This window comes from Saccopteryx leptura, chromosome 2 (assembly GCF_036850995.1).
Source record: "Saccopteryx leptura isolate mSacLep1 chromosome 2, mSacLep1_pri_phased_curated, whole genome shotgun sequence".
In the NCBI taxonomy this organism is placed as follows: Eukaryota; Metazoa; Chordata; class Mammalia; order Chiroptera; family Emballonuridae; genus Saccopteryx; species Saccopteryx leptura.
In genome coordinates this window covers 172,262,418-172,278,292 of record NC_089504.1, presented here as the reverse complement: position 1 = coordinate 172,278,292, position 15,875 = coordinate 172,262,418, and the positions used below count along the sequence as shown (strand labels likewise).

General features: G+C 46.8%; 1 protein-coding gene and 1 long non-coding RNA gene across 5 annotated transcripts in view; one reads left to right on the top strand and one right to left on the bottom strand.

The window, feature by feature from the left end:
* Positions 1–4,025, top strand: part of LOC136395124 (uncharacterized) — an 86,163-nt gene extending 82,138 nt beyond the window's left edge. For both annotated transcript variants that reach the window (XR_010749274.1, XR_010749275.1), the window contains one exon: positions 3,811–4,025. This is a non-coding gene — a long non-coding RNA (uncharacterized lncRNA). The remainder of the gene's footprint in view (positions 1–3,810) is intronic.
* The window catches only part of PPM1H (protein phosphatase, Mg2+/Mn2+ dependent 1H), a 373,609-nt gene that overhangs the window by 63,378 nt on the left and 294,356 nt on the right, over positions 1–15,875 (bottom strand). For all 3 annotated transcript variants that reach the window (XM_066369322.1, XM_066369324.1, XM_066369321.1), the window contains one exon: positions 697–848. In XM_066369322.1, coding sequence (XP_066225419.1) covers positions 697–848 — 152 coding nt within the window. The remainder of the gene's footprint in view (positions 1–696; positions 849–15,875) is intronic.

Sequence of the window (15,875 nt, the reverse complement as noted above, 5' to 3'; positions counted from 1 at the left end):
ATTTCCGGTAGATGAAAATATATGCTGGGAGCATCTGCTATCAGTCTTATCAGGAGGATCACAAGTTATTCCCACTTTGGAGGATATTAACTAAGACACTGAAATGCTTACAAATCAAATTTTTTACCACTTGCACCTAGGTTCAACTTAGGGAGGATCTTTATTTGGCTGTGTACATGCCTCTAATGGAAACTACAGTCCCTTCTATAGTTTGGTTACTTTTTTTTTTTTCAGAGACAGAGAGAGAGTCAGAGAGAGGGATAGACAGGGACAGACAGATAGGAACAAAGAGATGAGAAGCATCAATCATTAGCTTTTCGTTGCACGTTGTGACACCTTAGTTGTTCATTGATTGCCCTCTCATATGTGCCTTGACCGCAGGCCTTCAGCAGACCGAGTAACCCCTTGCTCGAGCCAGCAACCTTGGGCTCAAGCTGGTGAGGTTTGCTCAAACCAGATGAGCCCATGCTCAAGCTGGCGACCTCAGGGTCTCAAACCTGGGTCCTCCGCGTCCCAGTCCAAAGCTCTATCCACTGCACCACCACCTGGTCAGGCTAAAGTTTGGTTACTAAACCATGCCTCTTAGCTCTACTATAAATCATGAATGTTGCAAATGCATAATTATGATAATTTCAGTCACATTAGAAATGTGACACTGCTCAAGAAATAACCCTATAATCAAAGACATGCACAAACCTGTGAGGGTCATCTGGATCACAGTTAGGAAGAAACTGAGTGATTGCTTCTGCCACTTCTTCATTTGATAAAACATCCCAGAGTCCATCAGTTGCCAGAATCAGCACATCATCCACCTCATGCTCGTATTTGGAAAGATCGTAGACTCTTACCTGAAACGAATGGGAATACTCCTGCTTAAGAAGTTGTGAGCATATGATTCCCCCTAACAAACTCACTTCTGATTCCCTTCCCTTTCCCCACGCAGCCCAGCACTGTGCAGCTGTGTACGGTGAGGTCCTCAACTGCGCAGCAAGCTCTGTGGCCAGGGTTGCCTCCTTTGGAGACATGCTGTACAGATATATGGGGCCCAACATATGGGCTCAATAGTTTGACAAAGAAGAAATGAATCGAAAATGTAATGCCTGCAATGTAGTTGGAACATTAACTTAAAATAGATGCTATACTGGTCAGAAGAGCAGCCAGGGGCTTCTTTCTTCCTCCCTTTGCACATTCCTGCCCATTCCTTCCCCAGACATAATTAAGGGCCTACTCTGGGCCAGGTGCTCCCAGTATAAAAATGACCAGCAGGTTTCCTTGCTTCTTGCTCTTAGTATGTGGGGAGGTAAGGCCAGTCTAGGACCCCGGTAGTTGCTCTGTATGTCCTGGTCTAGGGCTAAGGAGGCACACTTCATTCAATGCACTTACTGAATCACCTTCTGCTTTACCTATTTAAGGCCCAGGGGGCTCATCTCATGTAAGGATGGGGCTCAGATGCTGCACTTGGGTTTGAGGGGCCTCAATCTAGTCTAAATTACAACAGACACATGTTTACACGCTAAGTCTGAATCTTCAAAGCACGTCTTGGCAAACTTTTAAGTCTTTCCTCATCTCTAATACTTGGAATGACTTGGATATTTCAACATCCACCTAAACTCGTTGAAAAGAACGGAGTAATCTTGGCAAAACTAATGAGGTTAAAAATCAAGCCTTATTTGGGTTAGGCCACAACTCTTTATTCACCCACCCTTGGCGGGAGGAAAGGTTGGGGGAGGAGAAATTTGGGATTTTATTGCTGTTCACTCCTAATGTGGCAGAACCAGCAACTGCCACCACCTAATAAGCTGAGGACAACAGCAGATCAACTTCACCAATCTTCCAGCTCCTTCAAACCCCCTCATTACTCTATCCTATCTTCTGAAAACATGTCTGAGTGAAAGCTGTAGGCAGGGGAGGGAGGGGAGAGAGGGGAGAGAAGGGAGGAGGGGAGGGGAAGGGAAAGAGGGGAGGGAGGGGAGAGAGGAGAGGGGAGGGAGGGAGGGGAGAGAGGAGAGGGGAGGGGAAGGGAGGGAGGGGAGAGAGGGGAGAGAAGGGAGGAGGGGAGGGGAAGGGAGGGAGGGGAGGGAGGGAGGGGAGAGAGGAGAGAGGGGAGAGAGGAGAGGTGAGGGGAAGGGAGGGAGGGGAAGAGAGGGAGGGAGGGGAGGGAGGGGAGAGAGGAAAGGGGAGGGGAAGGGAGGGAGGGGAGGGAGAGGAGGGAGGAGAGGGGAGGGGAGGGGAGGGAGGGGAAGGGAGGGAGGGGAAAAGAGGGAGGGAGGGGAGGGAGGGGAGAGAGGAAAGGGGAGGGGAAGGGAGGGAGGGGAGGGAGAGGAGGGAGGAGAGGGGAGGGGAGAGGAGGGAGGGGAAGGGAGGGGAGGGGAGGAGAGAGAGGAGGCAGTGTAAGCAGCTGCTCCTGGGCCCTATCACAGTCATCATTACCTCATCTCAGATCTAGAGAGAATACAATTCTAAGAAGCCTACAAACTGTTCAAACCCAAGTCTTCGAAAATCAAGCCTGTGTTTTAGAAAGGTTTTCCCAGGCCAGTGACACCCTGCACAGGACTGGTCCTGTGGACTAACAGCCTACACCCAGCAGCAGGAAACAAAATGCTCCACACCTACCCATGGGGCCCTCTGAACATCAGCCAAACTGAAAACAGCCTCCAGGTACCAGGCCTCTGTAGCCTGCAAACTAGATGTAACCATTAGCTAACGGGCCAGTGTGAGCACCACACTCAGGGGTGTACAGTATTGAACTGACTTTTCACACTTTCTCAAAAAGCATGTTCACGTAAGGATAAATTTACATTCTTCAGAAGGCACTGGATGAGGCCAAATTAAGAAAATGGGGGGGGGGGAAACACCTTAAGTTTACACACTGGAAAGTCTCAAATGCCAGAATTCTATCCTTAGGTCACTGAATTCACGTGGTCCAATTTTCACTCCACAGAAATAACTGTATCCCCTAAACTTTGTTTTCTGTGGTTCCTAAGTGTCTTAAAGCAGTTCTTCCCAAATGTCTAGAAATCATCTGTGGCTGCTGCTACAATGCAGATTCTAGCTCAGTTCTGCACTGGGACCCGAGCGGCTGCATTTCTAACCTGCTCCCTCATGCTCCAAACGCTGCAGGTCGATGGACCACACTGAGTACCAAGGCAGCAGGGCATTCCTCTGTTGTGTAACAAGGAAATCAAGGGCTCAGTGGCCTCTGTGATGCCCACAGAGTCTATAGAGAAGACAGCAAATGTCACTCCTGGGCTCCCAACTTCAAGTCCTAGCTCACTGTGAATGCAATAACTTTGCTTAAGGGAGACTGCGCGCTTCCTGTTGGGTTTTTTTTTTAAGTGAGAGGAGGGGAGATAGACTCTCACTTGTGCCACAACCAGGATCGCTACTAGGATAGACCTGGCAACTTCTGTAAGGACCGATGCTCCAATCAACCAAGCTACTCCTCAGTGCCTGAGGGCAATGCTTGGACCAACTGAGCCACTGGCTTTGAGAGGAGAAGAGAGGGGAAGAGAAATAGATGGTCGCTTCTCCTGTGTGCCCTGACCAGCGAACGAACCTAGGATGTCTGCACACTGGGCTGATGCTCTGTCCACTGAGCCAACTGGCCAGGGCCCTATTGGGGTATTTCTACAATGAGTTTCTGTGATAATTTGAGCTCCACGGGATAGAAAATGCCGAGGGAAGTGGGTAGATATGGGTATTAGGCGGCTCAATATTATGCTTGTAGCCAAATAGCAGATACTGTCTGCTTGCCAGTTCCCTTTAAAAGAGAGGTTTCTAGGTCTGAATATAATATCCATTTGATTTCAGGACCTGCTCTGTGTGTAGGATGGCAAAACTTCCTCAAGTACTTGCTGCTGGCCCCCCAAAGCAGAGACTGGAGCTGTTCAAGCTGGAGCTTCCCTGCCCACCACTCAATTGGAAATCTGGTGAACAGAATGGATGTGGGATGATAAACAGAAATATGTTAGAAAATACTCCTTTGCAATTCTGTCAATAAAGTGAATCGTCCCTTAATTCCACTAGTCACATGTCCATACACAGCTCTTCAATGCAGTTTCATTAGCCAACATGAAAATCCCTTTCAACATCATTCTCCAAGTAATTTTTATGTAAATAGTAAAAAGCTGGTCTCAACAGTATTCCCTGAGGCACTCCCTAATTAATATCCTTTTAGGTTTTTTACTGCTATCCTTTGTTTCCTGCCCTTTAGCCAATTTCCACAGGACTCTGCCAACTTTCTACTTACAACCCATGTCTTATACATTAACCTGTATGCAGAACATTTTGTGAAAAAGCTTTCAGAAAAATTGGACTTCCATGCAAGGTATCTCCCTGCATGCGCTCATCCTCCCCAGTGGCAAGGGCTTCAAAGGGTGCCAGCGGGCTCCAGTCCCGCCTCCACTCTCTGAAGCTGTGGTTGGCCCTTCTCAGTCAGACCACACTCATCTCCCCAAAGTTCCCCGTTCAATTCTTTAAATAGCTTCTTAATGTTCCGGGAAACCTCACATCAAACTAATAGGCTCTGAGGCTCCCTAGGATTCAGAAATCGGGAAGAGTCTCTGCAGGCCTCAGGAGGGGAAGCATATTATACAAATGCTTGTCTGAAGGGGAACTACAGAACACAGTAAGGGCTTCTCATGGCTCCTTCCTGTGTTACCCTCTGCAAAGAAAGGGAGCAAAAGGCCAGAGGTATCCTGGAGTTCCCTGCAGCTTCTCAGAACAATTTAATTTGAGATGAGCCCTGTGTGGATCCATCTGCCCTCCTGGAGCCTGAATTACATGTTTATTGAGCATTTACTATGTGCCAATCACAGGAAATTCAGCTGTGAACAAAAGTGACAAAGTCTTTCATTAACTTTTAACCCAGTAAATGAGACAAATTCCAATGTCAGATGATAGATGCTCTGAAGAAAAATCAACAAGAATAAGGAGAGTAACATGAGAACCATTTGAGAGTTTTTTGTTTTTTTTTACAGAAACAGAGAGAGAGTCAGGGAGAAGGACAGACAGGAAGGGAGAGAGAAGAGAAGCATCAATTCTTCATTGTGGCACCTTAGTTGTTCATTAATTGCTTTCTCATATGTGCCTTGACCAGGGTGGGGGGTGTGAATGGGGGGGGGCTACAGCAGAGCCCGTGACCCCTTGCTCAATCCAGTGATCATTGGACTCAAGCCAGTGATCATGGGGTCATGTTTATGATCCCACGCTCAAGCCAGCGACCTCAGGGTTCGAACCGGAGTCCTCCGGGTCCCAGTCCAACATTATCCACTGCGCCATTGCCTGGTCAGGCTGAGGTGGTTTTGGTGGCCTCTCTAGGAAGGCACTATTTGAACAGAGATCCAAACAAGTGAGCTGATTTCCCACAGATCCTCCTCGTGCCTCACTTTTCTTCCTTCAGGGACCTACCGCTTCTCTGGACTGAGTGTGTTTGGCACCCTCTGCTGCCAAAGCAATCCTGAGGAGCACCAAGGAGCAGGTCCTTCTGCGCCCTGGCGCTCCGCAGTCCAATCCTTTCACCCGCACTAACAGTGCGGTATTTATACCAGTCTGGGTTCACGCATCAGTCTTGTCCACAGGGTCAGTTATTCTCAAATTTTAATGTGTTTAAGAATCACCTGGTGCTAATTAAACAAATTAAGATTCACCGGTCCACCTTTAAAAATTCTGATTGTGTAGCTCTGAGGTGAGGCATTAGCCTATTTAAATACAGACCAGGTAATTCTGATGCCGATACTGGTGGTGGTGGTGGTGGCACACCTTGAAAGCTCTGTCCTAGGCAGTAAGTTCTTACAGGTGAGTTCTGAGTTGTCCTCTTTGCTTCTGTCCCCACAGCAGAGCAGACAGCACTGGTAACCATTCAATCAATACCCAGTGGAAGCATTTTCCTCATCAGACGTTCAGCCTTGTCCTGCTTACAATGAATACCCCACTTGGCTAATGTGCCCCTGAATGAGCCATGTGCTGACTGCTCTTGCTGGGCCCTCAGCTCCAGAGCACTTAGAGATGTCCTTAATGTCATCACTGGCCACCTCTTTTACACAGGAGCTTGTGACAAACAAGTCGTTTAATACACCACCTCCACTTAGCAGCCAGCCCAGGCTGCTGTTTCAGCATTTGAGTAATATGTTTGTGTCTTTGCTCTATTACTGACAGAGTTTTGGTAGCATGTTAAAAGATCTCACACTACTACGGTAAGCTGACGCTGGCTTCTTAAAACCACTTTAGAAGAGAATCCATCAATCCTTTCACTTGCCAAATCTCGGTTGTTTCTCTAGGATGTGTTACAGCTCTTACATCTTTAGCAGCTCAGCATTCTCTAAGCCATTGCTCCCTTTTAAGGCCTCAATGCTGGACGATGCAGCTCAGGCCGACCTTTCTGGGGAAGCAAGAGCCCCGCTCTGTCGCTAGAAGCTCTCACTTCAGGTCCCTAAATCTAACTGGCATTGGGACTTGGGACAAGCCATTTATTTTCTTAGCTGTCAAATTTACTCATCTCTGAAATAATTATGTTAAAAAACTGAAAGAAAAAATTCAAGAAAAATAAATATTATAACAACTGTGTCGCCTTTCTCACAAAGATGTTTTAAAGATCAAATGAGATAACATGGAAAGGTAATTAATTACAAATTCCATTGCACTATGTTACCTTTTAAGGCACAGATCTCGGGGTGGTCCACCCGAAGGTCATCTAGTGGGTGGAAGGAGATGAGGAAGCGTGGGCTCAAGGGGCCTGGGGGTCAGTGCCAAATAACAGTGACTGTGACTCTCAGTAGTGTTCTTGGCAGAAAAGTCAGGTCATTCCCAAGGTAAAGGAGGCCAACAGGCAAAAGAAAATGAGGAGTACCAAGTCTGTGCCCTCCCCCCCCCCCCATGCGGCCAACCCAAAAGCTCACCTACAGAACTCTGAATATGGCTCCTCTACCCAAGGAAAACTCCAGCATATCTCTTTGTGGTCCTGCACACCAAGTAGAACATTTCACTAATGGCATTCTGGCACCAAGACTGCATCCAAATTCGCTACTGTGATTGTGTCTCCACTATATGACTGTCATGAAATTCACACTAAATTTGGTGGCCAAAGACTTAGGTCTGAGACCCACAGCTGCCTCTCAGTAGTTAGGCAAAACCACTTTGTTCATTCACGGTTCAGTCTACTGACCCCTGCCAGGAAAACTGAGTGTCAGTGAGGAGTTGGACATCACATGCCTCACATGTCAAAACTATAGGGGCCAAAGGCTGAGGACGTGAGAGAGGGCTGATGTGCTTGGCAGCTTTCCATGGTTTGGTCTGGCTGAAGTGCTGGATTTCTGCTGGGAAGTGGTGAGGGACAGGGTATGGCCTCTCGAATCATCAGTGTCTCCTTGTGTGAAATGAAAGGCTAGGATGAGATGGCCACTGAGGATGCTTATGGCTCGAACAGTCTCCTACTCTTTCATTATAGGATGAGTTAGACCTTGATGTGACTGACCACATGACCTCAAAGCATCTGACTGTAAATGAATTTTAAAGTATTACAAATATGCTGGCTACTCATGCTACCCAAAAGGAGCTGGCAGTTTTGGCTGTGGCTATAATTTTATATTTTAAATATACCACAGATATTCTTGAGGGTTTCTTTTTTCTTCTGGAGTTTACAGACAAAATAAACACTTAAGTTTGAAGGGTAGGCACAGTCTAACAGCTCAGGAAGTTTCTAAACCAGCTAAAATATTATTAGGTAGTGTAAAGAGTTGCTTGAAGTTGTGCCCAGTGCCTGGCTGGCTGCTGTATCACAGGCTTCCATTTCTTCCACGTGAGTCTGGAGCCTCATGACTCAGTGAAGTAAATAAGCCACAGGGAGGGATTTCCACCTTCCACTATGGGGCACTCCCATGATCGGCCCCCTTCTCTGGGCTTCCAATGGCTTGTTCACCACTAAATTAAAGCTTCATTGAATTATCAGTGGACACATGGGCTTGCATCTACCTCATTAATCACTGTAGGAGAAAGTCTGTATTCACTAAAAATGCATTTATGGAGTTCAGGGGCAGAAGAAATCCCAGCCTGTGGGTGAAAGTGCTCGGGTGCCACATGGACGGTGGAGCTGGGTCAAATTCATCCAAGAGGCAGGCAAGGCATACACAGAGGGACCATCTGGGATGGCTTTGGTTTGCACTGCCTTCCCAGCATAATTAGTAAGTGTCCTGTCTGACTCTCAAAAATGCTCTGGTGGAGAGGATACATTATATGGTCACTTGACATATAAATTATTCTACTAGTTGCTCCTTCTGGCCATCACGACAGAAAGTAACCAGTGTATCAATACCTCACAGGACTCCCCACAATGGCAGGTTTTCAGAAAGCAAGTCACCCTGTACCTTGGTGTACTGTGGGACACCTGCCATGTGCAAAGCCACCCACTGACGGCAGCTATTCCGGCAGCAGGCAGCCCAGGTCTCGGCAGCCCTGAGTTCCGCTGGAGAGGGGAGAGTCTAATCCATCAGCCTCGTCAGCCTGGCAGTAAGCCACACACACTGTAAGAATGAACTGTGCTGTGTGTCCAGGACTACCAGCATGGATCCGTCACCAACACAGTTAGGGTTGTAAAACTGAAGCTTCTGCATCCCAGTGAAGAATGGCTTATGGCAGTATTATTGAAAGAGTGGTCTTTGGAGCATATGCTTCAAAATCACCTAAAAATGAAAATTTCTGGGACCCACCCTAGACCTAGTGATTTAGAGATTCCAGCTAATGGATTCCAGGGGTTTACATTTTAAACAAACTTCTCAAACTATTCTAAGATATAATAATGCGGCCCTGGCCAGTTGGCTCAGCGGTAGAGCGTTGGCCTGGCGTGCGGGGGACCCGGGTTCGATTCCTGGCCAGGGCACATAGGAGAAGCGCCCATTTGCTTCTCCACCCCCCACCCCCTTCCTCTCTGTCTCTCTCTTCCCCTCCCGCAGCCAAGGCTCCATTGGAGCAAAGATGGCCCGGGCGCTGGGGATGGCTCCTTGGCCTCTGCCCCAGGCGCTAGACTGGCTCTGGTCACGGCAGAGCGACGCCCGGGAGGGGCAGAGCGTCGCCCCTGGTGGGCGTGCTGGGTGGATCCCGGTCGGGCGCATGCGGGAGTCTGTCTGACTGTCTCTCCCCGTTTCCAGCTTCAGAATAGAAAAAAAAAAAAAAGATATAATAATGCAGAAAAGATACTGTATGTTTAACTGTAAAATTCAAATGAAAGTATTTTTCATGAGGGGATCAGGGGGAAATAATTTCCAATGAGAAGAAATGTTTGACATAATATATAGTTTGGCTCCTGTTGTGTGACCATGAATTTTATGAGCTGCCAAGCTGGATTTTTTATTTTTTATTTTTTGGTGTATGTTCAAGTAAATGTCAAACTGGGGTTTTATTCAAATGGCTGGGTAGCAAGTCTCAAACCACTGTGCAATGGGAACAGCCCAAGTAAATGACACATGGATGCATGTAAGCGATTTTTACAGAGATGTAAGAGTTAGAGAAACAGACAGGCTAAGTCATGGACTCTCCTTTGTAAGGTCAGATGGCACCAGAATGGAATAAAGCAGTTTCTGCACACTCTTAATATGTGACTTTCCCTTCAGTCATTTTCAAAGTGCTGGTGGTAGTGGCAGGAAGGAATTACACAGCCCCGAGGGTGACAGATACGTGAAATCATGTTGACGTGCGGGACTGCAGAGATTAATAAAAATGCCAATAGGGCTGAACTCACAGAGAAAAGTAGAGTGGCAGTTACCAGGGGATGAGGGTAGGTGAGTTGGGGAAATGGAGAGATAACTAGTTAAAGGGTACAAACTTACAGTTAAAGAATGAGTAAGTTCTGGGGAGCTGGAGAACAGCCTGGTAATTCTAGTTAATAATACTGTATTATATACTTGAAAACTGCTAGGAGAAATCCGAAATGTCCCCACCACAGGAAACAAAGGGTAATTATGTATGGTGATGGAGGGATTAGCTAATGCTATGGTGGTAATAACTCTGAAATATATAATTTTATCATATCAATGTGTTGTACACCTTAAACTTATACATTGTTATAGGCCAATTATATCTCAATAAAGCTGGAAAAGAAAAGGAAAGAAAACTGCTAACTCCAACTGCTCTAGACTGTCAACATATCCTTAGACAGAACTCAGCCTTTTCCCTGTGTACAGTGGGATCCGTGGCTTGTGAGGCCTGAAGTTTATACAGTTTGGGGAGCTCTTTAAGAAAAAGAACACAGAAATAACTATGAATACAAACTTAGATAATAATGTGAATGTTTATTAAGAATAAGAAAAGAGCCTGACCAGGTGGTGGCACAGTGGATAGAGCGTCGGACTGGGACACAGAGGACCCAGGTTCGAAATCCCATGGTCGTTGGCTTGAAGCCCAAGGTCACTGGCTCAGCAGAAGCACACCCTCCCCATCAAGGCACATATAAGAAAGCAATCAGCGAACAACTAAAGTGCCACAAGTTGATGCTTCTCATCATTCCTTTTCTATCTGTCTGTCCCTGATTCTCTCTCACTAAAAAAAAAATAAAAAAAAAGAATGAGAAAAGAAATCACATCAAATTACTAGAATCTTGGGAACTGAGGTCCCCTTCTATTGAGAAATGTTTATGGAAGAAATAATTTGATTGCAACCTTGCTTCTCCTCTCCATCTAGAACATTCTACCTTTCCTGGAGATACCCAGAACTCAGTAAGAGCTATTTTGAGTGAAGGGTCCTGATACCCACATTTAATTAGTTTTGTCATAAATCTGCCTCTACATTGTGAGCTAGATTTCCTTCCTTTCTTTTTTTTTTTTTTTCCTGAAGCTGGAAACAGGGAGAGACAGTCTGACAGACTCCCGCATGCGCCCGACCGGGATCCACCATGGGGCGACGCTCTGCTCACCAGGGGGCGATGCTCTGCCCATCCTGGGCGTCGCCATGTTGCGACCAGAGCCACTCTAGCGCCTGAGCCAGAGGCCACAGAGCCATCCCCAGCGCCCGGGCCATTTTTGCTCCAATGGAGCCTTGGCTGCGGGAGGGGAAGAGAGAGACAGAGAGGAAGGCGCGGCGGAGGGGTGGAGAAGCAAATGGGCGCTTCTCCTGTGTGCCCTGGCCAGGAATCGAACCTGGGTCCTCCGCACGCTAGGCTGACGCTCTACCGCTGAGCCAACCGGCCAGGGCTAGATTTCCTTTCTTAATTAACTAAACTGCTAACTCATCAACTTCTATTTGCACTGGAAAGACAGATGATCGTTCCTTTAATCTTTAAGACCTCCCAACAGGGCGGGCACTTCTACCTGAAGGTGGTGGTAGAGTTCCCAAGATGGCTGCCGTCAGTTCCTTCCCTCCTTATGCAAGCACAGTGCTCCTCCCTTCAAGAGGTGGGTGCCAATTCCCCTCTCCTAAGAATGGGCCAGCCTGAGTGATTTCCTTGACCTCGAAGGTGACATTCTGGGACTTCTGAGATAAGTCTCACAAAGCCTTGTATACAGCTCCTGCCTGGAACTTTTAAGTCCCTGGTTCTTGGGATATTCTCTCAGAATCCTGCTGCCATGCCAGAAGCCGAAAGCAAGGGGAAGCCTCACACAGCTTTCTCAGCCGAACTCTCAGCCAATAGCGGACAATAGCTGCCAGCCTTGAGTAAGCCACGTGGGACTTCCAGCCTATGTATTCTTCAGATGACTCCAGCCCAACTAACACCCAACAGTGACCACGTGAGAGGCTCGGAGGGAGAACCACCCAGCTGAGCGCAGTCAGCCCACAGAGCTATGAAAGATAGCAATAAATTGTTTTGTGAAGCCTCTAAGTTTTGGGGTGGTTTGTCTTGCTGTCAGCAAAGGCACAGAGGCATTGTATTGTGCTATACACTTCCCAGCTCTCCCTCCCTGTAGGATTGGTGATACAGGACATTAGACAGCGAGCCCTTTGGAGATCTCTCCTTGGTCCCTCCTTGTCTGTAAGGAGCACTTGCTCCCTCTGCTGCAGTTCTCCAGTAGGTGGGAAACGAGGAAGACCTCCCTCTGTGTGTGTGGGGGGGGGGGAGGGGAGGGGAAGATGACTGCCCACAGCTGCTGTCCAGTGGGTATGTTTAATTTGGGGGCTGGCAGAGAAGAATAAGAGGTCATTTTGGTCTGACACCCAAACCATGGTTTCCTCACCTGACTCTTAAATCTTTTTAAAATTTTTTAATTTTAATTTTTAAAAGATTTTATTCACTGATTTTACAGAGAGGGGGGCGAGAAGTACAGTTTCTGCTTGCTTGTTGCTTGCTGTATGTGCCTTGACCAGGCAAGTCCAGGGTTTCAAACCAGCAACCTCAGCATACCAGGTCGACGCTTTATCCACTGCGCCACCACAGGTCAGGCCTAAACCTATTTTTAAAATTGATTTAGAAAACTCAGAAGGAAGAAGACATAAAATTATTTTCTTCTTCAGACCTCAAAAACAACAACAGTTTCCTTTTCTCAGAATACAAAGTTTACTATAATTACTTTTTTTTTTCCTTCATGGGGACAGAGAGAGAGAGTCAGAGAGAGGGACAGACAGATAGGAACAGAGAGATGAGAAGCATCAATCAACAGTTTTTTGTTGTGACACCTTAGTTGTTCATTGATTGCTTTCTCATATGTGCCTTGACCGTAGGCCTTCAGCAGACCGAGTAACCCCTTGCTCGAGCCAGCGACCTTGGGTCCAAGCTGGTGAACTTTTTTTTGTTCAAGCCAGATGAGCCCACGCTCAAGCTGGCAACCTCGGGGTCTCGAACCTAGGTCCTTCCACATTCCAGTCCGATGCTCTATCCACTGCACCACTGCCTGGTCAAGCTATAATTGCTCTTTGGGGCTACAGCAGAACAAGTGACCCCACTGCTCAAGCCAGCGACCTTGGGCTCCAGCTGTGAACTTTGCTCAAACCAGATGAGCCCTCGCTCAAGCCAGCGACCTCACGGTTTCAAACCTGGGTCCTCTGCGTCCCAGTCCGACGCTCCATCCACTGCGCCACTGCCTGGTCAGAATAAGTTTTCTTTTGAAATGTCTCTCAGGCTGTGGAGAAAAAGGAACCCTCATACACTGTTGGTGGGAATGTAAAGTAGTACAATCATTATGGAAGAAAGATGGTGGTTCCTCAAAAAACTGAAAATAGAACTACCTTATGACCCAGCAATCCCTCTACTGGATATATACCCCCAAAACTCAGAAACATTGATACGTAAAGACACATGCAGCCCCATGTTCATTGCAGCATTGTTCACAGTGGCCAGGACATGGAAACAACCAAAAAGCCCATCAATAGATGACCGGATAAAGATGTGGCACATATATACTATGGAATACTACTCAGCCATAAGAAATGATGACATCGGATCATTTACAGCAAAATGGTGGGATCTTGATAACATGATACGAAGTGAAATAAGTAAATCAGAAAAAAACAGGAACTGCATTATTCCATACGTAGGTGGGACATAAAAGTGAAACTAAGAGACATTGATAAGAGTGTGGTGGTTACGGGGGGAGGGGGGAAAGGGAGAGGGAAAGGGGGAGGGGGAGGGGCACAAAGAAAACTAGATAGAAGGTGACAGAGGACAATCTGACTTTGGGTGATGGGTATGCAACATAACTGAACAACAAGATAACCTGGACTTGTAATCTTTGAATATATGTATCCTGATTTATTGATGTCGCCCCATTAAAAAAATAAAAAAAATAAAATTATTAAAAAAAAAAAAAGAAATGTCTCTCAGATATGCGTCCTCTTGGTTTTCACAGTTTCTGCCTTAGCTCAGCTCCTCGTGGCTTCAGTTCTACAGTGGCCTCCCTGTCTGCATCTCCCCGCCCATCCACGCCCCCATCGACCTGCTGTTCCAGGCTAAGGCTCCCACCGCCACATTTATCATGCTACCCCCTTGCGAAGACCTTATCTAATGCTGCAGGTCCAGTTCAAGACACTCCACAAAAATTGGTTTTATTATAGCTAGTAACCCTTCAAGCTAACCTTCTGAGCTCTATGGCCCTGTAAGGCAAACCGGATTTCATACCAGACTGCCTCCTGCCTCCTCCTTTTTCTTGTCCTACTTATTTTGCCCTTCTTCAGATTATATAGTGTCTCTCCCTTCTCTGAATTCCCCTGGTCTTTTAGATAGCAAGAACCACAGGGCTGATGGCTAATCATTCTTCATCTAGTCTCATCTCCCAACTGGCCAAAAATTCTAACTCCCTGAGGCCACGTTCCCCAGTGTTCTGTCCAATGAACACTATTGGACCTACGACCCCTCTGTAAAGAGCCAGAGAAGTTTTCTGGTTTCGACACAATGTGAAGAGAAACTAGGAGCTAATATTCATTATGCCACATTCTGTGCTAAGTACTTTATATATGTCACGTGTTCCTTAGGTTCTTGGGTACAACACTTGCACTGTCCTCTTCTTATTGATGAGGAGGTGGAGATCCAGGCAGAGTAGCTTTCCCAAGGCCACCCAGCTCATAAATGAAGTGATAGAGCTTCAAGCCAAGACTGATTACCAGCCCGAGTTTCTAACCACTGTATCACACTGCCTCCTAAGGTATTTTTGAGAGGTTTAGAGAATTTTTTAAAACAAGTTTTTCTTCTTCTACTACTCAAAGATAATTACCATTACCATTTTAGGAAAGTTTCTTCCAGATTTATAGAAACACAGACATGTATATGTGCACAAGTACACATATCACTTTTTAAACTACTTATGAGTACACTACAGCAATTGTCCATGTCATTCTGCACCAGTACTGTTTCTTATGGATTGGCTAAAATGCAGAGTACAAAATAGAAAAAAACACCATGCTCTTTCCTCAAGGGCATGAAAAGCTACCAAGAATCAGAAGACTGTAAATATTAAGATGTCAATGTGAGATTCTAAATATTGTTCCTGCCCTGGCTGAATAACTTGGTTATGAGCATTGTCCTGAAATGCAGAAGTTGCTGGTTCAATGCCTGGTCAGGGCACCTACATGAACAGATGTTCCTGTCTTTTGATTACTCCCTTCCACTCTCTAAAATCAATAAAATAAGCATTTAAAAAAATACATATCGTTCCTCTTTGCATGGGATTCCAAAGGGGAGTTCCAAACAAAATTGTATTCTCTCTTAAAATGAAAGTCAATCCTGGGAACTCCTACATGTGAAGCCTTCCAGAAACCAGTGTTGAGAAGGGAGACCTGTATTTACTAACCAGGCAGCAGGCCTGCGCCAGGCCATTCCACAGCTGTTCCGTGTGCATTTCCCAGCACTGTGTCACACAGGCGTTTCCCCCCCTGCCCTCCCCCCGCCAGAAGGGGAAAGGCAGGCTGAGTCCTGTGTGCAAGCCACAGGGGACACTGCTGCTGGGGTTGGCCTGTGGACACTGGGGTCTAAGCTCTTCCTTCTCTTAGGGAAACTGTTTCTTTCAGATAGAAGGAAAAAGAATATCTCGGTAGAGAAAACCAAGAATGAGCTAAACGAGGGAACGAGTTACAAAACACAGCTGCCAGGAACCTTGAGCTCTGAGGAGAGGAGAACGGAAGTCGAGAGAAAACCGGGCTCCCTAAGGTTGAGTCCGGCAGGGGCAGAGGAGGGGTCTTGCAAACCGGCCCCCACGCAGGAAAAGACCTCGTTCTCCTGAGAGCTCAAAGGGGGGCTAACGGCGAAAAGTGCAGTCTTAGAGGGGAGGCAGAAAGTATAAGTAACACGAAGAGGATTCTTAGCTCTGGGGAGGACCTGTCACAGGCCAGAAAGGGGCGTGGAGCAGAGAACATCTGGAAGTTTGGGACTCAGGCCCGGGCCAAGCTTCCTGCACTGAACGACACACTGTCTGTGTCAGGCTGGGCCAACGGAGAAGATGCAGAGGGTCTGGGCCTAGTGCCCTTGG